At 53.4% G+C, this 24,325-nt stretch overlaps 10 protein-coding genes across 10 annotated transcripts; 2 read left to right on the forward strand and 8 right to left on the reverse strand.

Moving 5' to 3' along the window:
• Positions 1-338: 338 nt before the first annotated feature.
• Positions 339-1,386, reverse strand: CLUP02_05421 (uncharacterized protein; the record flags this gene model as incomplete). The annotated part of the gene is made up of 3 exons (XM_049284428.1): positions 339-805; positions 856-1,204; positions 1,309-1,386. 3 exons carry the CDS (start codon positions 1,384-1,386, stop codon positions 339-341), a joined length of 894 nt encoding a protein of 297 aa, XP_049141571.1.
• A 493-nt stretch (positions 1,387-1,879) lies between these two features.
• CLUP02_05422 (uncharacterized protein) lies at positions 1,880-2,989 on the reverse strand (the record flags this gene model as incomplete). The annotated part of the gene is made up of 1 exon (XM_049284429.1): positions 1,880-2,989. The coding sequence occupies one exon, from the start codon at positions 2,987-2,989 to the stop codon at positions 1,880-1,882; it is 1,110 nt and encodes a 369-aa protein (XP_049141572.1).
• An 834-nt stretch (positions 2,990-3,823) lies between these two features.
• CLUP02_05423 (cytochrome P450) lies at positions 3,824-5,335 on the reverse strand (the record flags this gene model as incomplete). The annotated part of the gene is made up of 3 exons (XM_049284430.1): positions 3,824-4,960; positions 5,025-5,222; positions 5,297-5,335. The coding sequence occupies 3 exons, from the start codon at positions 5,333-5,335 to the stop codon at positions 3,824-3,826; spliced, it is 1,374 nt and encodes a 457-aa protein (XP_049141573.1).
• Positions 5,336-6,853: 1,518 nt separating this feature from the next.
• Positions 6,854-7,695, reverse strand: CLUP02_05424 (uncharacterized protein; the record flags this gene model as incomplete). Its single annotated transcript, XM_049284431.1, has 5 exons — positions 6,854-7,052; positions 7,133-7,154; positions 7,210-7,246; positions 7,304-7,429; positions 7,564-7,695. 5 exons carry the CDS (start codon positions 7,693-7,695, stop codon positions 6,854-6,856), a joined length of 516 nt encoding a protein of 171 aa, XP_049141574.1.
• A 116-nt stretch (positions 7,696-7,811) lies between these two features.
• CLUP02_05425 (uncharacterized protein) lies at positions 7,812-8,327 on the reverse strand (the record flags this gene model as incomplete). The annotated part of the gene is made up of 4 exons (XM_049284432.1): positions 7,812-7,882; positions 7,958-8,018; positions 8,123-8,165; positions 8,263-8,327. 4 exons carry the CDS (start codon positions 8,325-8,327, stop codon positions 7,812-7,814), a joined length of 240 nt encoding a protein of 79 aa, XP_049141575.1.
• A 1,291-nt stretch (positions 8,328-9,618) lies between these two features.
• CLUP02_05426 (uncharacterized protein) lies at positions 9,619-11,472 on the reverse strand (the record flags this gene model as incomplete). Its single annotated transcript, XM_049284433.1, has 1 exon — positions 9,619-11,472. One exon carries the CDS (start codon positions 11,470-11,472, stop codon positions 9,619-9,621), a length of 1,854 nt encoding a protein of 617 aa, XP_049141576.1.
• Positions 11,473-11,716: 244 nt separating this feature from the next.
• CLUP02_05427 (uncharacterized protein) lies at positions 11,717-13,203 on the reverse strand (the record flags this gene model as incomplete). Its single annotated transcript, XM_049284434.1, has 8 exons — positions 11,717-11,835; positions 11,914-12,065; positions 12,122-12,283; positions 12,339-12,370; positions 12,429-12,621; positions 12,672-12,898; positions 12,991-13,035; positions 13,117-13,203. The coding sequence occupies 8 exons, from the start codon at positions 13,201-13,203 to the stop codon at positions 11,717-11,719; spliced, it is 1,017 nt and encodes a 338-aa protein (XP_049141577.1).
• A 165-nt stretch (positions 13,204-13,368) lies between these two features.
• Positions 13,369-14,636, forward strand: CLUP02_05428 (uncharacterized protein; the record flags this gene model as incomplete). The annotated part of the gene is made up of 4 exons (XM_049284435.1): positions 13,369-13,445; positions 13,639-13,762; positions 13,901-14,060; positions 14,191-14,636. The coding sequence occupies 4 exons, from the start codon at positions 13,369-13,371 to the stop codon at positions 14,634-14,636; spliced, it is 807 nt and encodes a 268-aa protein (XP_049141578.1).
• Positions 14,637-16,082: 1,446 nt separating this feature from the next.
• Positions 16,083-16,809, forward strand: CLUP02_05429 (uncharacterized protein; the record flags this gene model as incomplete). The annotated part of the gene is made up of 3 exons (XM_049284436.1): positions 16,083-16,180; positions 16,239-16,404; positions 16,552-16,809. 3 exons carry the CDS (start codon positions 16,083-16,085, stop codon positions 16,807-16,809), a joined length of 522 nt encoding a protein of 173 aa, XP_049141579.1.
• A 1,061-nt stretch (positions 16,810-17,870) lies between these two features.
• Positions 17,871-20,585, reverse strand: CLUP02_05430 (kinesin motor domain-containing protein; the record flags this gene model as incomplete). Its single annotated transcript, XM_049284437.1, has 2 exons — positions 17,871-19,978; positions 20,033-20,585. 2 exons carry the CDS (start codon positions 20,583-20,585, stop codon positions 17,871-17,873), a joined length of 2,661 nt encoding a protein of 886 aa, XP_049141580.1.
• Between the last annotated feature and the right edge of the window lie 3,740 nt (positions 20,586-24,325).

Consider the following 24,325-nt stretch of genomic DNA (forward strand, 5'->3'; position numbering starts at 1 on the left):
TGGCGGCATGGTGCACAGACCCGACTGCTCCTTCAGGCAATGGAACCAACCGCATTCACTTCAATCACCTTACTGGAGACGTTGCGGTCGAACGGATACTCAGATCCATCTTGGTACGGAGTCACAGACTACGTAAGGTAGTTGGTTGAAAGCAAGTCTTTTTCAGTATCTAACTAGGATAAATATGAGCTCTGTTGCCACGCTACCTGTTAAGTTCCATCATCGCTATTTTCTCATCAAACATTGCGTCCTCTTCTACTTGCCTTCTATTGGCCGACAACCATTCTATCAATGTGCTTCACCCAAAGATCGAATGTTCTGCGCTTTGAGCCTGCGTCTCACTCCAAATCATCTCGCAGCTTCGGGTCATCAACAACCTGACTGATATCTTCCCACTGGAGCTCATTCCCTATGGCAATGAATCGGGATCCTTTACGGGTCTTGAGTTTCCGAACTGAGCCAGAAAACTGTTTCAAGAGGTTATCCTGCACAGAATTGGAAATTCCTTCGTCTTCAATGCCCTGAATAAAATCGTTGATGAATTTCCTCAAATCGTTGCCCCTCCTGCGAGGCGCTCGGTAGTACTCATCCATTTTGCCTTGCTTGTATCTCTGGAAGATCTCGAATTGCGTTGGGAGGCGCTTGGGAGCATTGGACTTTGCCGGTTTGGACTTGGGGGCTCTAGACTTGGATTGTTCGGGGACCAATTTAACGCGTCTCTTCGGTTGCTGTTGAGACTTGGGCGGCGCTGAGATAGGCTCCTCACTGTCGACAGCTCGAGGCCTCTTTCTGACAACAGCCCGAACTAACACATGTCAGCTTCGTACTCTGTGTTTTGGGATTTGGATTTCCTACAGTTATCTGGGTCATCCTGCGTCGCCTGCAAGGACTGCTCAGCGACGAGTTGTGCAACCTTGCGGTCCAAAGCCGCCCTCTCTTCATCGCCCTGGAAGAGCCTATCTGCAAAAGCTCTAAGCTCTTCCTCCTGCTTCCGGATCTTTCCCTCTGCTGCTGCATAGTGATTGTTCAGTTCGGCTCCCAGATCATCCAGTCGCTTGGGCATGGGCTGCAGCTCCTGCAGCCTCGTCTCGCTGTTTTTGTTCGTCTCGTCGCTCTTCTCCTGGCGACGAGAAATGTCATCAAGAGCACGACGCATGGTCATGAGCTCTTGATAGATGACAATGTGGCTCATGCCAAAGGCCATCTGGGTTGCGGGAATGGTATTAGTTGCAGCGGCACCATTGTTCTGCATGTACCGTGACGTATTAGAACCAACGGCATCACACAAAGAGCTCTACTGTTGCTTACAGACGGTCCGGCAGGGGCAGCTGTGTGTTCGAGGTTCGACGCTGTAGCTGACCGTTTCTTCGACGTTGCCGGCGGCATTGTGATGGTTGTGGCTTCTCCTGGTTTATGTAAGAGAATAGGAAGGCACCGAGAGGAATGACGTGATAGAAGAACACACACAGAAGTGGTTGGCCAGGACAGAAGAGAGGAACGTCGAGCCGGTTGATGATATACAGAATGAGGGCTGAAGAACCGCCTGCGTCTTGTTTGGCGATGTGTGGAAAGGGGTTGAAAAGAAAGGAGGGCTTCGATTGCTCCCACAGAAGTCGGGGATGGCAGGTCAGGTGTCTGGTTCCAGGGTTTGCATGGCGTCGGAGGAAGTCAGGGCAGGTGCGAGAAGGTTCCTACCATTCCCAGATGTTCGTTGTGGGAAGGAGCCCAAGCCAGTCATTCATGCACCTGCTCTTCCTTGGGAAAGCTGAATCTAGAAGGGGCTCGAGGCATTCAGTGGCTTTTAACGATCATGTGTATTAGCTTAAACTCCTACTGCAACTTAGGTATCGCGTACTGGAAACTTGCAAAAGGCCTCCTCTCATGCGTGTACCTGGCCATTTGTCCCCGATCCTCCTCCATTCGTACTTCCTGCCGCTGGCTCTTTCCCATTCCTCGAAGACACGCCTTGCCTCGAAGTGCGACCACCCTGCATCGAAGACTCGGCATCCTCCAAAGTCATAGACGGCTTGCGGTTCGGGATCTCACTCCCTCCACCGTTCCCCTTGACGGCAGTCCACTTCCCTACGCTCGTTCCCTTCTCCCGCTCCTCAGCAATCCAGCCTAGAAACAGCGCAACGTCCTTAGCCACCACGCCAATGACGGCCTTTGCCTGAATCCACGCAGGCAGCACCCCCTTCGCGTCCGACGCCGTAGCCATAATCCATTCAATCGCCCCCGTCGGCAGCTTTCGAACCCTCTCGACGCTCACGTACGCGCCCACAACCACGCCCTTCTCCTTGACGAGCTTCCCGTGCTCCGACGCAGCTAGGTCCGAGACGGGTATCGACACCACGACGAACTCGTCCACCGCACCCTTGGCCCTGGCCGAGATAATGAGCACGGGGAACACGCGGTTCTTGAGCGGCATCCCGAGCTTATGCTTGATCTCCGACACCCCAATCTTGAAATTCTCCCACGACAACCCGCCCTCGTCAACGACGATACCGCTGCAATCCCACGCGAGCGCCTCCCGCGCCTCCATCACGTTGGGCGTAAACGCCTTCTCGGCCTCGACGTGGTCGTCCTTGAAACACTTGACAAACTCCTCCCACGCCGCCGTCCCCTTGCCCGGCCGATCTTTGTGGATGCTCCGCCGGCACGCCCACGTCTCGCTCGCGACCGAGCTGCTGTTGGGCAGCTGGTTCCTCGCCGCCTCCTTCTCCAGCTCCGCCGCGGGCACGATGCGCTCGTACAGCTCCACGGGCGCCGTCGACTCGGGAAACGTCTTTGTGCCCTTGGCCTTCCACTCATTGGGGCGCGCCGTGCCGTCCTTGGGCGCCACGGCGTCGATGAACGGAACGGCTTCTTGGAGCACGGCGATGAGAAACGGCGCCAAGTCCGCCGTCGTGGCGCTCGGCGCCGGGAGCTGCTCCGTCCGGAGGCCCCATAGGCGGACCAGGGGTCCCAGGTTTTCGTCCTCAGTGTTCATTCCGGCAAGGTCCGGGGGTTTGTTGTACGCCTAAGCTTCTGACTTTATGAGACTGTAGATCCTGGTTGTCATACGAGTAATGCGTGCTTCCGTCGCAAAGAGCTCAAGGTCCCCCTAATCCTGTCACAATCGCAAATTCCCGACGGGTTTCTTATATGAGACGGGTAGATCGGAACGCAGTCTGTGGGTTAAGTAGATGTTGGCTACGCGACGTCAGTGAGCAAAACTCAAAACCCCACGTTTGGTACGCGGCTGTTCGTCTGGCGATTGCGCGAGGTGGTTTGACAGTGACGATGTCAAAGAATAAAGCTCAAGCTCAAGCTCCAGCTCCAGCTTTGGGATGAGTGTGAGGGGAGGAGAGGGATGCGAGGGGGAAGGGCGGAAGGGGATAGCTATACCTAGCTGTCTGAGACGTCCTTGCCAGGTTCGCCGCACTGACCTTGAAACAAAACCAGGCCGATCAGCCGGACCACTCAGCGACGCACTCGATTGTCGTTATCACCACTCTCAGTCATGTCAGGACCCCGCAAGCTACCAATGCTGGGCTACCATGCTCCAAGTGCATAATTATTCTCCGAAATCTTCTTTACTGGAAAAAAGATCCATGGTCTGCACTGGTTGGTGGATGGCCGGTTGGATGGATAGTCGTGATGTCATAACGGTCTTTTGTATTAATATTATTCGGTGGTGACCGTCTAGTCTGCCACCTTCTGGCGCCGTAGCGCTGTCATGTCTAAGTCTCTTTTATCCCTCTTTACCATGTGATATATAGTCATAATGGCTTGCAATGTACAGTCCTCAACCCAGAATCCCTCCTTTGAAAATACTCATCATCTAGGGGTTGCGCTTCTCCCAGTAGATGTTGGCGGGCTCCAATGGCCGTGAGAAAAGGGAGGCGTAGTCTGTGCCGTTGATCTTATTGCTGCCATCGGCGTTGCGGAACTTGAATTCTCTGACAATCATGGCGGTAATGGTCTGCAGCTGCAGGTTGGCAAAGTGCTCACCGATGCAGCGGTGACGACCAGCGCCGAATGGGAGGTAAGGCGATCCGGCACCCTTGCTGACCAAGCCGTAACCGTAATCGATCTTCTCATCATCGGCATCTTCGGGGCGTCCGAGTCTGGGGGCGATAGGAGAGTCGGCGTCCCAGCGGTGGGGGTTCCATTCCTCGGGCTCGGGGAAGTAGACGGGGTCGGAGCCAGAGACACCAGGAGCGGCGAGGAGGGTGTGACTGGTAGGAATGACGTACTTGGTACCGGGAACGGGCATGGGAGATGTGACGGCGCGCATGATGGAGTGGATGGGGGCGTGCAGGCGAAGAGTCTCCTTGATGATGGCCTGGTTAAGGGGCAGCTTGGCGAGGTCTTCGTAGGTCAGGGGAGGAAGGTCGGCGCCGAGAACACGGACCTGCTCCTCGTAGAGCTCCTCCATAATCTGAGGGTACTGGGCGAGACGAAGCATGATCCAAGAGCTGGTGGAGGAGGAAGAGTGCTGGCCGGCCATGAGGAGGGCAATCATCATGTTGGCGATCTCGTGGTCGGGGACCTTGGTGCCGTTCTTGTAGGTAGAGTTCATCAGATGGGTCATGATATCGAGTCCGTCGGTGCGGCCTTGCTCGCGGCGCTGCTTGATTTCATCCATGTAGATCTGAGCAACGGTGCGCTGGGCGTGATCACGCTTCTTGTTCCAAGGGAGAGGAGCCCAGTGCAGCACAAAGTTGATGGAGGTGAAGCCCATGTCGAGGTCGTGGTAGAGAGAGGCAAGGGACTCGTCAAACTTGTTGCGGATCTCGGCGCCCTGAAGAGCGTGGGAGGCGGTGAAAATGGTGATCTCGGCCAGCTTGGGGGGCAGATTGACGACGCCAGACTTGCCCTTGAAGTCAGGGCTGCGCTTGAAGTAGTTGGTAACCTCGTCGGCAATGATGGGGGTGTAGGAGCGGAAGGCCTCAGTGGTGAGGGCAATCTTCATGAACTGGGGGGCGCGTAGCCAGTCAGCATACAACTTTGCGCAAACAGAGTTTGGACTGTCCGCATACCTTCTTCTGCTCCATGAGCTTGGCGTTGGGGCAGTCGTAGACAACATCGCGTCCAAAAACGGGAGTGGTCAAAACAGTGTAGATATCCTCAGCATTCACATCCTTGAGCTTGCCGTTGAGGATGAAGTCATTGCCCTGAGTTCCGAGAGCGACCGTGGTCTTCTTGCCGAGGAGAACGAAAGTGAAGACATCGCCAAACTATGGGAGTAGCGTGCGTTAGTAAGAGACCACACGAGGTAGGTGAGAGTTAGTTTCGGTGGTGGTGCGCATACCTTTTCGCGGTTGGCCTTGAAGAAAGCTGGGGGGTCCATGCCATAGATGACGGTGCTGCCGATGAAGGGGAACCAGTGGAAGACCATGGGAGGCTCATTCTTGTTCTTGAAGAGGATCTGGTTTGCGACGTTGAGGATGACAGAGACGACCACGACAGCAGCGAAGACGATTGTGACTTGCGACGCAGTTCCCAAAGTCTGGAACTGCTGGGACACCGGTCCCGCGACTTCTTGGAGGAGACCCATACTGGGCAGATGAGGGTCTGAGGACAGAGGATGCGTCAATCGAAATGATCTGGCGCGGTTGTCGAGGTTGCCTGTGTTTTCGAGAGCAGTGACCGCACGCACAAGTCGAATATCAGTGGCACGAAGAAAGTGGAAGGCATCGAGAAGGGGGGTCCAGCAGTGGTTTTAAATTATCCATTAATGAGATTAGATACCTGCCGCGTTTTGTTGGGTTCCACATTTTCTTTGCGTAACCAAGGAGCACCACTACCTTACGTCTGTGTGCGCCTACCTTACCTCACCTTACCTGGCCAGCTAGCAGCTAGGCCAATGTACCTAAGTATCCGTTGCATAGCGGCCATGGCTAAGGTAGGCGGTCAAGCATTTCGCATGTCAAAAATTGTCGTGGAGCCAACAAGCTGTGACATCTGGCCACCCGAATCGATTTTGAGGCGTCTGTCACAGGGTTTCTAGCGCATTATGGCAGAGAAAGCCGCGCCGCAACCTCTTCTTCCTTTTGCTTTCTGCCCTTTCTTTCCCATGTTTGCTTCCACGAGATGCCAGGTGCCCCCCCAGTGGCCCCCTTTCCACTCGGAAGCACCTGTGCGTCCCTGTTGGTCGTTGCGCCAGAAAATCGGGAACAGGGGAGGGACCAATCGGTGGCACCAGCAGCTCATCCAATGACGGGCCGTTCGTATTCGTATCTGGAGACCCTCCCTGCCTATTCGAGCAATGGGAGATGGGAATGATTCGATGTGTGCTCCAATTCCCCAGACTCTGGAAACCACCTTTGAACGCGATCAAGCCATTTCAAAATTGCCTCGCTGGTGTCGTCAGTTTTGTCATTGCATGCTGCTGTTATTGATTTCTTACCTCTTTACCATCTTCAGGGGTTCTGGGCTGGATCCTCTTCTTTGCTTCTCATTTGTTTCCAACCCACCTCAGCCCAGCCCATCCGTGCCATCCATCCCACTTTGCTTGACGAAAATCTGCGAATCCTTCCGAGGCAGGTACCAGAGAAGCAGAGAAAAACGGTCTGGCCACTCACATGTGCTCAATTGACAACCCTGGCAACCCGAATAAGAACTCGAGCGGCTCATGCCGTCCACCTCTCCGATGTCCACTATCATTGCCTGCGCCTCCTAACGCGTACTTGTTTCTCATACAGTCTTCAGCTACACAAGGGAAATGAATAGCAGCATATGTCTGGAAGCTCAAGGTCTTATCTGCGAGGAAGCTCATGTCATCTCAAAAGTAAGTATGGACGTAGATGAGGGGCTGCTATTTACCCCTCCATGAGTCCATTCCTCCTCTCATTCTGAATTCACTGAGCTAGGAGTCTAGTCTCTCGAGCCACGGGCAGTACAGGCGTATTGGCATCATCTGACTAATGCACCACAACGGTCTTAGCAAGACATCCTTGCACAACAGGTTTCGACGACTAAGTGAAGGCCACATCCGTTCGAAATCACTGTAGAACCTCACTATACTCATTGTTGCATCCTTACAGATGGGAAGTCCATTATCGTTGCTACATGTCTGCAAGCGGTGCCACTTTGCCAATCGTCCTATGAAGCATAGATCTTCCTAGATAGCAATAGCCAGACGAACACACGATCTCTGCGATCGAGCTCTGCTTGACACTTGTTGCGGGGTCATGGGCAACCAGCAAGTGGCAGTCTACCTACTGCGAGGGACGAGGAGGGTGCCGTTAACAACGATTACCTTTCAACTGATCATGATAGATAAGTAGAAAGAAGCATTGCCGAAGTATCCTTGAACTCTTGTTAGCTTATGACTTGCTGGGTGGTGACGCATGGTGCAAGTCGTCGCGCCAAATTGATCGAGTATGTTCATGTTGCTCGCAACAACTCCGGCGCCGACTCTTATGAATGGGCTCAGCTTTGACTGTTGGCATGAATCAAAGATCAAGGATGCTAGACTCGTCTTATTAATTTTGTCAAGTCGAAGACTCATCGCAGCGACGGACTCTACAACCGGGTCAATGTTTCAAACGCAAGTAACGGAAGGGAAATTTGGACGCATGTGCCGGCGGCATTCATTCGATGGTGTTTCTTCAGGAGTGAATCACCTTCGAAAAGAGCAGTATCGACCCCGTTGCGACGCGACACAATAACAAGCTCACCCATAAGCTGAATATAAGCGAAGAACATTCATGTTATATCCCTGCGTTACGAAGATACGATACAATCGGTATATAATGAGAAACCGCCAACGGCCTTATCGTTACGCGAAACTCGGCCCAAGACGGGAAAGGGCTGACAGATTCTCATACATAGGGTGGGGGCTGGGGCTGGGCTCCGGCCTTGGGCGAGGCGGACAGGTTGCCCGCTCGGAGCACTAGAGTAGATTTCATGTCAGCAACATGAAAACAGAGTAAATTAAAGGGCATTAATGCAGAATGAAGAAACGTACAGGTAACCGCCTTAGTGACATATGCGAGGGCGATAAGCGGAGGGCAAACTAGGTCCTGGTGCTATAAGAGGATCTATTTGGCTGGCTGGACGCATTCCTCTCGGCCAGAAGATGGTGTCGTGTCAGTCGAGCTCTTTTACTAAAGCACAACAGTGTTATCCGAACCTGATTCTGGTGCTCATGGCTGCTGCTGTCGTGCAAGACATTCCTTCAGCACTTCGTGTCGATCATCACCAGCTATACTAAGCATATTCCATGGAGAATACATCACCAAACTTGACGGCGACTTCTGTACCGTTCACTACATCTGTCGCCTACATGATATTTTGATAACCTCACGAAGCCAGATAAACGCCCACCCATAACTCATGGCGAATTGCTCAGCAACTTGTCAGCAACTTGTCAGCAAGTTGCCATCCGACATATTTCTCTGTGCCTGGGACGAGTATTACACGGCACCGTGTCTCCTATTTAAACCGTCATCGCAGGCCACATCTCTTGACCCTTTCAGATTTATCAGGCCCATATCAAGGAAGTCTTGTGCTTGCATGATTGGTATTGGAGGGCAGGGTATGCGAAAATGTCAGCGCCCTTGTGGTCGAACGCGTTCGGCCGCAGAGTCCCGGATGCCCGTTGAGTCACGACCATCGCCCATCGTGGGAAACACTCGTCACCAGAGTGCCTTTTCCTGTTGCCCGACGATACCCGGGTAGTCATTCTTGAGTCGTAAAAAGCTGTAGTAGCGTTTGCCAGCGACGGACGACGCACCCAGAAGCGACTTGCAAAAGCCCACATGGTCCGTCGCATGCTTCTTACAGAGTTCCTAGAAAAAGCAGGAATGGCAAGGATATGACGCATGTCATGCCCTGTCCTCGACCCTTCTGCCTCAATACATGAGAAAGACTACAACATAGACAATAGCGATCTCTTGTCACAGACAAGATAGTAAAATGCTCACAAAGCCTGTCTGGACAGCATGTTGCAAAGTTGACATATGACGGTGCCAAATGTTACTATGCTTGTTCATGGGACCAGTCTTACCTACAGTTACAAGGTCAGGAGATTACCGCTTTGTCAAGATATTGGTCTGAAAGGGCACGAGTACTGTATGGCGGATGGTGTTTATCACATACCTCATAGCAACATAATCAAGTTTCCTTGGTAGCATAAGTACTCATCAAGACATGATCAAATCACACGGAGAACAAGCTAAAGTTTAGAGAGATGTCTTTCTTAAGACATTGATTCTTGCTATCTAGCGTCTAGACTATAAAGTCTGCGCTCCTTGTTTGATGTTTGTCTGGTTGTTTTTTGTGTAATATAATTAGTTGATGCAGTAACGACTGTCGGCCATGGCAATCCGCCAGCCCTGAATGCATGCAGTTGGTTATGATATAAACAAATCAAACTGCAGAGGTATCTCTTTTGTGTAAAAACCCAGAAAGGAAGAATCCACGCCAGAAATGAAAAAGAGGAAAACAGAGAAAAAAAAACAAGCAAGGTACTTTTTGCCTTTGTTTGCTTTGGACGCCGTAAACACCGGAAACCATGCTATGATGAAAAATAGTTGAATGCTTTCCTCATGGCCCGAAATATACAAGCCATGCATGCACTTCCTTTATTGTTTCTGTAGGAATGTAGGCGGCAGTCATCGGGGTAGCTCAGAAGGACATACCAGTCCATCCATAAGGCCCGTCGACGTTGACCCAATTGTGTGCCTCCATGGCGGACTCCCAGCCCATCATGACGGCAAGCAGGCGGCAACCCATGGCGCTGACGGTGCAGACAATCGCATCGCTGGCGTTGGCGAGCACAGCAAGGTCCATCATATACGCGCGACCAATGTAGCCGCGTAGTCGAAGAGTCTCGGCCGAGGGAGCCAGCTGCATGTTCTTCGCCGTTGCAGCGTTGGACGCGCTCATTGAGGAGAGCCCAAGATTCCAGAACATGGCCGCAAAGAAGCCACCCTCCCATCCAAAAGACTCGTCCTCGAAACGGTGCATGACGTGCTTGTCCGTGGCGGGCTTGTGGGTCTCCTGCTTGGAGGCAAGACGGATCTGCTCCTGGGCACGCATCGAGCCCTTGAAGTCCTCGGAGTCGTACACGGTCGGGTCATCGGATGCCATGACAATCAGCGACTGCTTCTTGGCAAGTTTGTCGTCTGCACCATCTCTACCGGTGTTGTTGTAGTTGGCGTCAATAATCTCCTGGGCGCGGTTGGCGATGATCTCCATCGGGATGTATGTGCCGCGGTATTTGTATTCCAACGGGTGACAATCCCCATGCCGAATATGCACACCAACTACAAGACCGTCGTTGGGGTTGGCGTCTCCTGTGAGAGACTTGGTCTTGACCTCCTTGACCCTGTTGATGACATACTGAGTGTCATCCTTGTTGAGATCAAATAGTGCCCGGTAGCCGTCGTGCGCGAGATCGAATAGTTCGCGAAGACCTTCCTCGTCCTGTGCACGGAAGTCGGCATAGGGTTTGCTCAAAGAACCGGCCCAAAGAGACTTGGCCGTTTCTGAGGTGACCACCAAGTGGCGAGCTCGGGGAGGACAGGGAATCATCTCATGACGTGGTGGTGGGCGGCAGTTGGGAATGGGAGGCGGTTGGAAGATGTCGGTGTATTTGCCATACGCCCACCGGGAGTCGTCGATGAAGAAGGCTCGGCCCTGCCTCTGTGCAAGCCCGTAAAAGGTCCAAAGCTGCATGATAGAGTGTCCGATTCCGGCGTTTTCAGTCTCCAATACGAAAGTCATTGACCTCTGGCAAACAGGCTTCTCAACCAGAGAGTCCTTATTCTCTCCAACGAGGTCTCCGTCTCGGCCCTGACCCTTGCTCGGCCACTGACTAGTGGCAAACTCCGGGAGGAGACCTGATTCCTGGGCTTCCGTGACATCGATAAAATATGGATCGGCCGGGGCATCGTTGCTCAAGAGGTTCTGGTCGGTGACCTGAGAACGGTGTCGCATGTCCCTCACACGGGCAGCCACCTCACGGCACTTGCTACACATGTCTCCATATTCCTTCACTGACAATGGGAAGTCGTAACTCGGGGGGATCGAGACAGTCCATTTCGATTTGCCACTCTTGTCGGTGATGACGATAGGAGTTGGGAAGTCTGGCAAATCATCCTGCCCTACCATCTCAAAGTCATCGTTTTTGCCAAGATGAGGCAAGTTGAGCTTCGGCACGCCGAAGATGCTCCGGAAAGGGAAGGTCGCAAAGTAGAGGAAAAGCGCTCCGAATGCAAACCAAAACGTGAATCGAAATACGCGACTGGGCCGCGGGTGGATGGGTGATTTTCGGGGAGGTGGGATGAGGGCCGGTAAGCTTGGGGACGGCGGCGGCGACGAGAAGAGCAGGTGATTGAAGCTGAAGCGGGACGAGGTGGCGGACAGCGGAATCTTCTCGTAGTTGGTGTTACCCGTATGTGAGGCAGACCGTCGCAAGTTCATCCGCGGGTCAGAAATCGACAGCTTGGATTTGCTGAGATCCAGAGGAGCTGGCATGTTTGCTCGCATTATAAGCAACGGGGTAGTAGAAAAATTGTTGGTATCCAAAAGAAGTAGAATTCGTAGAGTCGTCGTTGTTGGGGGTCGTGTCCACTAATAAGAAGCGGTCCCAATGGGTATCTTGTAAGAGGGTTCGAGCTTGGAGCTTTCAGAATGGAAAATAGACTGATGATGGTCTTAGTAAAGGAGTGTCGGATGGCTTCGAGCCTAGTTGGTCATTGGCAAGAGGATCTCCTTCCTTCTAGGAGGCGTTCATGATAGTAACTGTTCCAGCAACGGTCGCACAGGATCGGAGGTCGACGTGGGCAGGCGGCAATGCGGTGGCCAGCGCGGTGGAAGACGAGCAATGCAGCGTGCGTTCTGTGTACAGGACGAGACCGAGGCCGGGGGCGCGATCGGGTCAGGTCTGAAGGAAGAAGAAAAGTATGGTGAAGAAACCGGGGGAGGCGGGGATAGAAGTAAGGTCGTGGGCAGACAGTGAGGGACGGAGCAAGGTGAGGCAGACTCGGGCAACTTCTTCTTTTCGGGCCAAGACTCCAGGCAAGGTACGAACACTCAGTACGGATACTCCGTGGCCTCCAGGGTAGCAGCTGCAGGAGGAGGAGGAGCTTAAAGGTATCTAGCGGCTACGCAGAAAGTGGCCGACCCTTGTCCGAAATCAAGCAGAGAACGCAGTGAAAAAAGAGCCAAGGGGACCCAAAGGGGACAACCGAAAAGGATGAAAAGTGCGATCAACTGCGTGAAGTAAATGACTGATGGTGGGTCTTGGCGGCGATCATCAGAGACCAGGGTTCGGTTGGAGTAGGAGCTTCAAGCAGTGGTGGACTCAAGAGGCTGGTATTGCCCCGTATGTTCGGCCGGACGTTGCGTATGGAGCGGGAGAAACTGGATCAGGCTGCAGCCATTGCTGTAAGGGAAAATCGGGAGGGTAGAGAGACGACTACTTAATGGACTGGGTTGGACGCCGGCTTGCCGACCGAAACAGTCTTGTATGTCATGTAATGCTGCTGGGTGCGTCGTGGACCGGTTGTCTCGTCCGCGGTCTGTGGTATATTGTTTGCAACAATGTGCCCCGTCTTTGCCTGTGTTCGGCCCTGGCGTTCCCCTCTAGGCTTTGGCTCTGGCTTCCCGGCTTTTGGACAAACTCTATCCGATGCCAGTTCGAGTGACAGCGAGAGGATGAGGGAGTATGGTACTGCGCGGTAATTGGGCAGAAGCGAAGGATGAAGATGGGACGATGAGTTGTTCGTCCGGGCCTTTGACTTGATACCCGGTCCAGCAGCGCCGAGAAGGGGGAAGAACCCAGAGGCGAAAGTTGAGAAGGGGGGTGCGGCGTGCCGAGCAAAAAGATGGGCCGAAGGATGGGCAGATGGGGAAGGGCGGGAAGATTGGGGGGACAAGAGGTGTCAGAGCTCCTAGGAGTCTAGGAGGTGTCGTGTGGTGTGCGAGTGAAGCGCAATTGCAGCGTCAATGTCCGTGGGATGAGGTGTCAGCTGTTGCTGTCAATGCCTTGACCTCTTGCTTTTCTGTGATGGTGTTGGTGCCGTGATGGTGCCTCGTCTAATAGAAACTCGGGTGTGGCAACGGGCCTTGCGTTTGCAACAAAGGACAAAGACTATGTTTCTCACGCTTTCTTTCTACCTGAGTTCGGTTAAGACTTGAGAGGGAAAGGAAAAAGTCTGGGGCGCCCGTTGTCAAGAATAAATCCAATTCAGCGGTCTTTCGCATTCAGCCTGATCGGCCTGCTTTGGTCTCTGCCCTTTTTTGGCTCAATTGCAACGGCGGGGGTAAGGTGGACCAACAAAATGCGTCAAACCCGGTGTGCTTGACAAAAGGTATGACGATTGGCAATGGTCAATAGCTGAGCATCCCAGAAAACCCAACTGCGAAACCATGAACCGAAGCAGCCGCGTGGCGGTGCGAGGTTCCATGGTGGAGGGAGCAGCATTTACAGGCTACAGGCTCCAGCAGTAAGAGCAGTGAGAGCAACAGTACATAGTAGCAGATCGTCCGAGGCTGGGCGGGACGGAGTTTCTGATTCTTGCAGCATCATGATCGTCCCCCGAATAGAAACTCAGTTCAGGGTTTCCCCTCGAGCCCCTCATCTTCAGCTGGCCCTTTCACGTCGTGTCATTGCTCCAATGCTGCTCTCACTATTGCCAGGGAGCCAGAAGAAGCAAGAAGCGAGGGAGATCCCACGGGATCGTCATACCCAAGGCGATCCCGCAGCAGTGACCACACGGTCGAACCCAGGCAGATGCCAAAGAGCCCCAACAACCGTCGACACGTTCCTACATTGTGACGGGCGGATGGACGGTTGGCGTTGTATCTCGCATGGGGGGTTTCGCGAAAGTCGGAACCTCGCGGCGAAAGTTGCAACACCATGAAAAGTGGGCAGTAGCTTTTTCAAGGCCAACCTTGACAGACGGAGCCCAACGGTGAGCCCCAAACCAACCTAGCCGTACTCCGTAAAAGAAGTGGAAAATTCGCCTCCAAGAAGACACCGAGGTCAGAAGGGGGAGCAGCGCGCATTGCATCTGCGACACTGGTTGACTGGTTTGCGGGACCGGTCGAGTACGCGCTGAGTAAGTTCCCAAAAAGGAAGCCGATGGTTCAAGGGTAATCCGCCGCGCAAGTATTTTCCTGGTATTGTGCATATGCCAGCCATCCACACAAGGTACCTAGGTGCTAACTTGGTGCTTGCTACCTCTTTAGAAGTCAGGAAGTGTGTGTGGTGTTGGGCGGAGGAACCTCACCGTTCAGTCGCAGCTTCCCAAATGCTTCTCCCCCCACCTTATGTGGTCGCCGGTCACGATTTTAGCACGTTTCAGAACCTCCGGGGTGATGAAGCAGCCAGTCAGAGCCCGCATTCTTGTGTCCCTGAGCCGCAGGGGTCCTCGGATGAGATCCGCCCCTCTCCATCCCAACAGGCCAATGAGAAGACGTATTTAGTGCCTCCCGCAACGTCTTCTACTCCTTTCGGCGCTCTTACTCTCATCTCTGGCCTCCCATTGGGCATCTTGGTTACCGCACCTCCATCGCACCTCCATCTCGTTCCTCCCGGACCTTCTCCCGAAGACGGTCATCACTTCCTTTCTCTAAAATCTGAAAGCGCGTTCCTCCTCCTCTCGGCTGTCAGTGTCACGAGTGTCAACTCATGATCAAGCGCCGCTCCAGTTCGCTCATTCCCAAAAAGGTCATAAGACGGTCCTTCGGAATATTTGTGACGGGGATTGCGGGACCGCTTTGTGACTCCTTTTCCTACCATCTCCTCACCCTCAATCTATGACTTGTGCGAATTCTTCTCATCCCGTCTGCTTGGCTTCCCTCTCGCAAGTCCGTATCCCCAACGCGCTTCTGCATTTTCATCTGCACGTTACAAGGGTACAGAACCGCCGTAATAGGCTCGGACTCGTCGTCAAAAATATGTCACGATTCGAGGCACACACGCACACACATCCGCATTCCCAAATCCAGAAGGCCGCACGTGGACATCAAAGATGGGGAACTCACACCCCTGTCGCGACCCCTTTCTGGATCCCCCAATTTTGGGTCAATTCCGAGCAAGGAAAAACAGAGGGAAAAAGGGCACTGCACAAACTGGGTTACTGAGCGTTGACATACTGCGTATATACCAGGCCGTTGGAAAGAGAAAATCTGCTCTAGTTCATTTTCCCCCCTCCCCGCGCGCGCGGGATCCGCCGTCCTGGACTCCTACCTTGCTCGCTGTCACGCTGAGCACTTTTTAAAGTGGCATCTTAGCTCGGCTTTCCCGCCCGCGCCGTTGAAACCTTGAAGTATGACCCAATTACGAGGAAATCAGCGAAGCAAAAGGTAAAATACACAGCAAGCTGCAAAACAAGGCGTCACCATCACAATTACTATCGTCAGACGGGGGAAATGGTACAATGTCGTACCACCTACTGTGTAGTCTCTCACAAAGGCAGAAGGGAGCAAACAACTTCTTCAACTAGCCAAACACAGCATCTCTGTGCTCAGTCACAGACTCACAGGATCGTCCAAGCACCAACCAATGGATCAGCAATTACACCCACCAACCGAGACAGACAGACGGCAGCTGAGAGACACGGCTCCACGAAAGAGTCAGGGAGAGTCAGAGAAATGAGGCCAACGACTGGTCGGTGATCAATGATTGACAAGAGACAGAGAGTCATGAGTGACAATCTAGGTTTCGTCCTTTTTGTCTGCAGATCGCCATACTTCGTGCTGCGCAAGGTAGGTATTCGGTACTCGGGACCGGGGGGTGCAAGTCCCCATTTGCGTCATATCAAAACAAATTTTGATATTGCGATCCATCATCATCAATCACGCAGTGCAGCAAAACCGCGCCCGTGCCCGTGCCCGGCAGGCAACCAGGGAATCAACAGATATCGCGAACCCACTCCCGACTGTTCCCTGTTCAACTGGGAAAGAAAGGCTCCATCGCAAGGCGCACGCGTCAATGACAAGTCATTGTCTCTTTTCAGAGTTTACGCCAACAAACACCAAACGACCCATCACAAGATTGATGATGGAGAAGCCTAACGTCCCATGGGAAACCTAGATAGACAAGAAAGAAGAAAGAAAATAACGAAACCGAAAGAGGCATGATCCAGGTTTACAAGGCTTTCAAGGCTTCATCCGAGTCAAACCCCATCACCGGAAACTCAAATCAGCTCGCTCCCTCACAGCAAGTCTCGAACCCGTGTCCCTGCCCCATTCAGCCTCCTTCCACATGGGCAAACAAACAACTCTCTGTTCAGCAGCCCGTTTTCCAAATCTCACCACAACTACTCCGTACAATCAGTCATCAACACCATCTATCCAAATTACATCCCAACGCTCCGCGCGCCCGTGCTCGCTCCCGACCGTGCACCCGCCACTTCCGTCCATCGGGTCTCGTCTCTGCCGCCACGCCGCGATCTCTCCGTATTCAAACCCCTAAGCCACACGGGAGGAACTTCAAACCACCACCACCAACAACGTTAATGCTCTTTGAGATTTTGCTCTCTCCTTTTTCCCGCTTGCCATCACAAGCGTCCCCCTCCCTTCTCCTTTCCCGATCCAGCCATCTAGCCTCTCGCCCAAAACCACAAGATTCCCATGTGCGAAATCAGCGAGGAAAGCAGAACTAAAAATAAGCTCCTCAAAGTTCGCGCGCCCGCCCGACCCAAGCTCGCGCACCCCTCCCCTCCTTCTCCTTCGATCCGCCTCGTCAAACCGTCATCTTGGGAAGAACCTGCATCCCCCAAACTCTGTTTGCTCCCCCAAGAAAGCACTCTGAAAATGATGGTCGGGAATCGCCGAGATTGCACCTTTGTGATGGCCATGTGATGATCTGATATCTTTGTGATGGTCTGTGATAGTTTTCCTACGTTACCGTTGAGATTCTCGAGTACTCATTTTGCATGAGATGAGAAACTCACGCTAGGGTTGAACTAAGACGCCTTGATCTGCCATCGCGACTAACATGCGGCCCCCCCTTCGACATGGCGTTGAGAAGGGTCGCCCCGTCTGCCATCCCCCCCTTCCCCCGCCCCCTCTCTCAACGGTCGTCCTCCGCCTATCCTATTCTGCAATCTTAGATTCACCAAGTCCCGGCTAGCACTCCGTCTCGTGAGGCGACCTGCGTTGCCATCAAACAGAACTGGTGGTCACAATGGGTGGCAAACAGAATGCAGCAATCCGCGAGGTGAAGACGTGACACATTGTGACGGGTCCTTGCGATTGGCACACCGTTTCCCCAAGTCGATTATATATGCGCGTTGTAGGTCCAACGGGCATGTAAACCAAACGTACCGAAACAATCATCTCCGCTGTTTGGCTTCGATCACGGCCACAGTCACGGGTACGAGCACGGGTACGGGAAGGATGGTGGCATTTGATGGATCGTGGTATTCTCTTCTTCTGGATGTCGTAACCGCTCATCCGTTATTAGCTAGCTGACCAGGCCTGCTTTCTGATATACGTGAGCCATCATAATCATCCATCAATCCAATATTAAACTGCCACAGGCAGGCCTCGTCGCTTTTCCCATCCTTCTCTGAAACTTCCGCCAATATCAATATCCTGAGCCTGCCTAATGCACTGAGACCACACCTGGTCGTGCAGTGCCTGAAATCTCTGCCGACTCCTCCCTCGTGGGCGTATCAGTACGCTAATAAAACAAACCGACAGTCTCAGCTAACGTCGAAAGAGGGTGACTTGAACCGCCGTTCTTCCAACCAGCGACTACGGCGAAGTAAACTGTAGGGTATAAAAAGAAAAAAAAAACCAGATCGTTGTCGACCTTTCCCGAACGCCTTTCTGGCCTCGTGAGGCACCCTCGCGAAGTCCAACCATTCCCACACCAGATATAAACGTTGAAACTCACACTCCCGACAGAAAAGACCGTCTCACATGCCCATCACCGAGACCTTGTTGGTTTCATCAAATGATGCTGCCTTCCTGAGGGGTTCGAGATCCGCAGGCAACTCTGGATGCACCTCAAGTTTACGATCGCTGACGACGCGAATGCTTCCCCGTGCTCCCTTCACGAGATGGCCCGTCTCGACGCGGTCCTGGATCATCTCATCCAGGATCTTGCTCATTTCATCGACACTCTTGGTACGGTTGCGAGGAGTGTTATGGGCGGCGGATGGTGCTGGTGGCGGGTTCACCGTCGGTGGTGGGCTGTGTTCGTAAAGGGCCGATGTCCTGCCATCGGTGTGGCCCTCTGCCGTGTCTCGAGAACGCGCTGCAGACCGAAGCGCACCCAACATGCGATCCTTGTCGTCCAGTCTAGCCCGAAGCTCTGCGATCTCGGCATCCTTCTCCCGCAGAAGCGTTGACACACTATGGTCTTCTCCGACCATGATGCCCTTATTCGGGGCGGAGAAGCCAACTGAAGTCCTCGAAGAACTGGCTCTTCGTGCCTGCATAAGCCGTTTCTCCAGCGTCTGGATGTATCTTGTCTTGTCCGCTAGGTCGGCTTGCAAGGCGCGGTTCTGAGCTGATAGGGAGGCGCTTCCGTCACCATATTCGCCAATGCTGTCGTCGTCTGTTACAAGCCCTCCTTCGCCACTAGATTGGCGTTGTCCTCCACTCGATCGACCGCTAGAACGACGGCCTATGGTCGATGACGCCGATGTCATTGATGCTGTCCTTTCGAGAAGTGGCCTGCCGCCATTAGAAGTGGCCAATGATGATCTTGCTGATGCCATCGAGGACCGAGGATGGATGCCAAGAGCGCTGTAAGAGCCGCTGACGTTGACACCAATTGATTTGGAACTCAAGATCAGACGGTTGAGGTGATCGATCCGTTCTTTAAGCGCTGTGCGAGCCAGCTGCATTTCGAGCATTTGCTCTTCATGCCGATGCTCAGCCTCAAGTTCACGGGCCTTCTCCTCCAAGACGTCTCGCTCTCTTTCTTCCTCGGCATACTTTGCATTCTTTTCCTTGGCTTGTGTGTCGAGCTGTTGCCGTAACTCAAGGATCTCCATGCGATACCGCTCCAAGAGAACTCTCGCACCGCCATCACCACCGCTTCCGAGAGCCTCTTCCGCCTTCTTGGCATGACTGACAATATTATTCTTTGCTCTTGATGCGAATTTGAGGGTGTTGATCGTCTCTGATGTGTGGGAGTTCGAGGACGCAGCGCTGCCAGCCGCGCCAATCTGAATAGTGCAAAGAATGCTCACCAGCGATCCGCCTGACAACGCGCCTTGCAAAAGCCTGGTCAGCTTGCTGTCGCGATAAGGCAGATGCTTCCCGTCCTTGTCGGCCGCCTTTCCATCCTTGTCCTTGTGCTCCGAGAGTTTGGAGATGACAGTGCCCAAAGTGAGCAAACTCTTGTTGATGTGCGAGCCTTCGGTTCTTCGCTCTTTGGACTCGGCAGCCTTTTCGGATCCAGCGAGATCGATCAAGCTCAATGTTGACACTCGCACGCCACCGGGTAGCATTCCTGACCTTTTGCTGTCGCCACCTCCAGGGTTCCCTGGTATCCGCTCTCGGCTCTCCACCACGATTTGTACGACTGCATGACTTCGGGAGCTCCTCGCATTAAACTGGGTGCTTGCAGTTCTACGCGCTTGGTCTCCACGCGCAATTACCCTAAGAAGCTGGGTAGGACTCTGAACAATCTCCTCTTTCAAGGGGCTAGCGTAAACACCGCGCTTGCTGTCTTCGCGTAACTTGATCTCTTCCTGCCCACCAGCGGGTGCGCCGGGCCCAGTTGACATACTCAGCAAGTCGTGAATCTTTTCGTTGTAGATTTCCAAATAACTGACACGAAGCAGGAATTCGCGGGATGGTGTCTCTCTGATGTAGGAAAAGATATCTGTAATGGCGAGCGGGATCACACCAGGCGAAGAGGCGGTTCCTTGCATCGAAAACGTCTTTCCGGTACCAGTCATACCGTAGGCGAAAACCGTTCCATGATAGCCTTCCATCACACGGCGGACTAGACGCTTTGCTAGGCAGTCGTATACTCGGCTGTTGTCGTCGTGTGTTGTAAAGACATTATCTGACGTCTTGGGTTAGAAGAATTTGCGTAGTTTTGCGGAGCAATAAGCCTCACCATAAAAGTAGTCTCCGCCTTCCTTTCCTCTGTACGCAACAAGAGACTTGCGTCCATCAACCATCCACTCGCCCTCGGCTTTGGTATTCTCGTTTCCGCTCGCATCTGGTCGCACTCTCACACTGACAATCACATTACCCTTGCCGTCTAGTTTGGAACCTCTCTTGTCACTGCTGCCGTCAGATGAGGATTTTGCCGCCATTCCATCGATAGGGTCATCATACGTCGTCGCGGAAGTTGAATACGAGTCCTGGGCAGAAGAACTCCTGCTTTGGGGCGGTGAAGAAATGCTGATAAGGCCATCGGACATACGCACACTTGCGCTTGATATTGACTTGCCCTCGGCACTGTTGTTCAACAGACTTGGCGCGCCGTTGCTTTGCGAATACGTAGACGCTACGGAGCCCTTTGACTTGCGTGTAGAGTTCCGTGAGGAGTCAGCACCAAGTGGACTCGGGGGGAGGCTACTGATGCGATTGTCGCCTCGGGGCGGTTGGGGGAATGAGTTGATGCTCACTGTCTTACGCAACGTCCGCACAGAAGAATTACTCATGGCAGAGGCTGTACGTGGTTGCGGAAGGGCTGAGGTGGGTGCGGGAGTTGTGGGAGGCAGAAAGCCTGCGGAGGGAGCTCTGAGGCCACTCTTCGAGTTCGGTGTTGACGGTGCCCTGGAAGCTGTCGTGGGAATGCCCCCAGTACTTTTCCTCGTTTTCGGTACAGGTAGAGCGGGCAGTGCCATGGTTGGCGGGCCATTCGACGGCCGGGCCGGCCGTGGGAGAGTCGCCATATCGTTGAATAATTGAAGGGAAGGAGCCGTGATCCGTACGCAACTACGGAGTCCCGAGTTGGGCAAGCAACCTTCTAGATTGTCGAGAGCAGTCGAGAAATTGGCCGGTCCATGAACTCGGAGGGTGGAAGAGGGTGGGTGATCGTCGGGATGTTGATTACGTCGATAAAGGGACGTCTTCCGCGTGGGTTGTATTCGTCCGAAAACCACGAGTGTGGACGGGGACCTGGCCTGCGAATATGCCTGTATCCCAGTACTCTGGACCAATTCGAGAACAGGGACGTATGAAACGTTATTATGCGTTGAGGGTGTACAGAGTGAGGTGGGAAGTTTTCATCGGATTGGGGGCTCGACTGTCAGGAGGGTTGTCAGTGCACCTGGACCATGACAATTAAGGCAGCGGGCACGGGACTTGGGCATGACTTGCAGATGCGCCGGCATAAGGGCGATCCCAAGGGGCGGAGCGGATAAGACCAGGGAGGAAGAACCAAAGGGAAAAAAACTTACCAAAATATGATTCAGTGGACAACGCTTGTGTTGTCGTGTTTGGTGGTGGGCCGAGATGGGGTTGGTGAGAAGAGAGAAAGGCAGCGTCGAGCGATTTGAAGGGGGAATCCTGGGATTGAGGTGGCTTCGTATGTCTCGTAGAGTGTTCCTTGCGGTTCAAACCGGGACCCTGTCGGCTCTGTTGGAAGCAAGTGTGGAGGGAAAACAAAGGTCTGACTGTAGTGGATTTTTTGTCGTCGAGCTGTATTCCTTGCGCTAGCGGGCGGCGGGCGGCGTACGGCTTGGGGTTTCTTTTTCGTGGGCTGTCTGCAGAGCACGGTGCCTCTGGTGTCTCGCGCAGCTAAAGTCGCAGGACTGGGATGGCGACGGGTACTCAGATTGGGCGGCAGGTCGGGGAAAGGCAAAAAATTGAGGTGGACGCGGGAGGAAGGGAAGGGGTTGGTTTCGTCGAGTGGAAATGTTTCGACAGCAGAGCTGGGCGCGGGATTTGCGAACGCGGATTCGCTGTAGCTTCGGAGCGTCTGAGCTTCACAAAGGAGAAGTAGGAAACAAGTCCACAGAGTTTGGGTGACGAAGTGCGGAAAGATATTCGACCGGGGCCGCGGTAAGGTAGAGTTGGGACGGAATTGCGTCAAGTCTGAGAGCTGGCGGATGCGATGAGCTCTGTGATGCCGATGGGGTTGCGATGGTTTGTGGAAAGGAGAGATCCGAGTCTCGAGCGCTGGGCTTGTTTGCGTCTCTTGGTCTTGGCGGAGTAATCCGTAGGTTAAGGTAAAGAAGAGGAGGCGGCGGCGGTGGAATCGTACAAGGCAAAGAGTCAGGTTAATTGAGGCGTCCCGTGGGCAAGGTAAAGGAGACGCAAAGCGTAAAAGCGCACAGCGAGACGAGATGAGTAAGGAGTGTTTGGTCGAGAAAATGGAGAAGGCGTGAGTGAATGTGGTGATGAAAAGTGCGTTTCGGTGCGATTAGTGCAGTGGGCGGCAATGTAAGCGGGAAATGGCCGCTATGTGCAACGACGTGGGCGGCGCGAGGAAGGTGAAGGAGTGGCTGAAGGTACTAGGCAGATCCGTCGGATAAGTTGGGAGCGATCTGAATGTGGACGGACGTGGTCGTGAAAGTAGACGTAGTGTAAACGTGGGCGGCAGGCAGGAGGGGGAGAACTTTGGAAGTGAAAGAGGTCGAGAGTCGAGGTGTTCCAGACCAGTGGGATCCTTTCCTCGAAAAGGTCTGTTCCGTGTTAGGCGCGTCCTCGATGCGAAGGATGTCCAATGTTGGACGTTCCTTCCTCTTTTTCTTTCCCTTTTCTCTTTTGCTATTATTGCGAGTGGGAAAGAACCTGGATAAAAGAGAGAGCACCTTCCTCCTCCTCTTCTCCTCTCCGTCTGCTCCTCCTCTCTTCGTTGGTCCTACTTGCCCGGGGCAAAGTAGCGGACAAGTGACAGGGTGCAGGAGTGTAAAAAACAGTGGACCCTTGTACGTACCGTTAAACCATTCTTTGCTTTTTCTGGACGGGAGCTTGTGAGGAATCCACAAAAAGTTGTGCTTGGATATGCCGACAACGGGAAGTATTGCGCAATAGGAATAGAGGGATAAGCTGCCAAACCCAGTGACAAAGTGACGATCCTCGATATCAGCGTCAACTAAGATTGCGGGACGTGATATCTGCAAATCGTAGAGGAAAGAGATAGTCGTCGTCTCTGAGTCAATCGAGAAAGAGCTTGTTCCCCAGAACTAGGTAGGTATTCTAAAGTACCTTGGCTGAATGTGAGGGGGGAAAAGGAAGGAGAAGACAGGATACAACCGGGGTCACGGGTGAGATGGGCAAATACGTATCCATGTACGAAATACTCGTGCCAAATACCAATAAACACAGAAAGGGGAGGAGGGAGGGAGACGAAAGAGAGATGTTGCCTCCCCTGGTCTTCTGCGACCTTGCCCCCGTTTATCGCTTGTATTTCTCGTGTCTGTGTCATTCCCTGCCTTCGTCTCGATTCTTCCCATTTTCACTTCCATTTTCTTTTCACCCCTCCAGCTGGCCGGTCAGGGCTGAGGAGGGCGTGCAACACGGTTGTGATTTCCCGTCCCCGCCATTCACACTTCGATTAGCACGTGCAACTCTCTCTCCGGCCACGATGGACTTTCAAGAACAAAAGCACTATTTCTCTCTCCTCTCTCGACTCCGTCACGAATTGCTTCCCCATCGGCAACTAGTCAGGTACTAGAGACAACGTCCAAGAAATACACCACTCATCACAACGCCCGCAGCCCAACCCAGGAAGTTTTCCCTCGCTAGTCTGATCATCGTCAAATTGGTACCCAGACTTGGAGATTCTACCCCTGTCACATCCCCAGCAAGGACCATCGCTCAACTCAGGAACAGCAAGGGGGAAATCCCTTTCCAGCTTAGTCCCAGAATATACACGGTGCCGCCACGAGCTACCAGCATCAGAGGTACTCGGCACATTAGGACGCCCCTTTAATCGCGAGAGACTGCGCGAGCACTTGGACCATGAGCATTGCTTCCCACTGCACAAGCACAAGTGTCTCGAGACACGGCGCTACTATATCCCTCCCTCATGGTCCTTGGATGATAAGCCACGCCGCTCTGTGGCCTGACTCCTGGCCACTACTTGGTCCCTAGGTCTCGGGATACTTCCAAGACCCCTGCTGTCAAATCCCAAACTGGCTTGCATCTGCGAGAGAGAGAAAGAGAGAGAGCTTGTGGGATGATGGATCGTCTACCTCGCTGGGACCGACGGCACTTGATCCACGACAAGACGCGGATGCACATGCGCGAGCTCCGTACCACCGTCGCACGCATATGCGCGTGCTTTCCAACCCTCAAGCAAGCAGAGTAGCAAGCGTCCGCCGTCAGCATCCAGAGCACAAGGTGCGCATGTAACGAATTGTGGTGATATTGCGCAGCCTCACCTGTCCATCCCACGCCGAGACATGGTGCTGCCACATGTCTGCCTCTTTGTCTCTCGCAAATTTGTGCA

The sequence above is a fragment of the Colletotrichum lupini genome, chromosome 3 (genome assembly GCF_023278565.1).
Source record: "Colletotrichum lupini chromosome 3, complete sequence".
Classification (NCBI taxonomy): Eukaryota; Fungi; Ascomycota; class Sordariomycetes; order Glomerellales; family Glomerellaceae; genus Colletotrichum; species Colletotrichum lupini.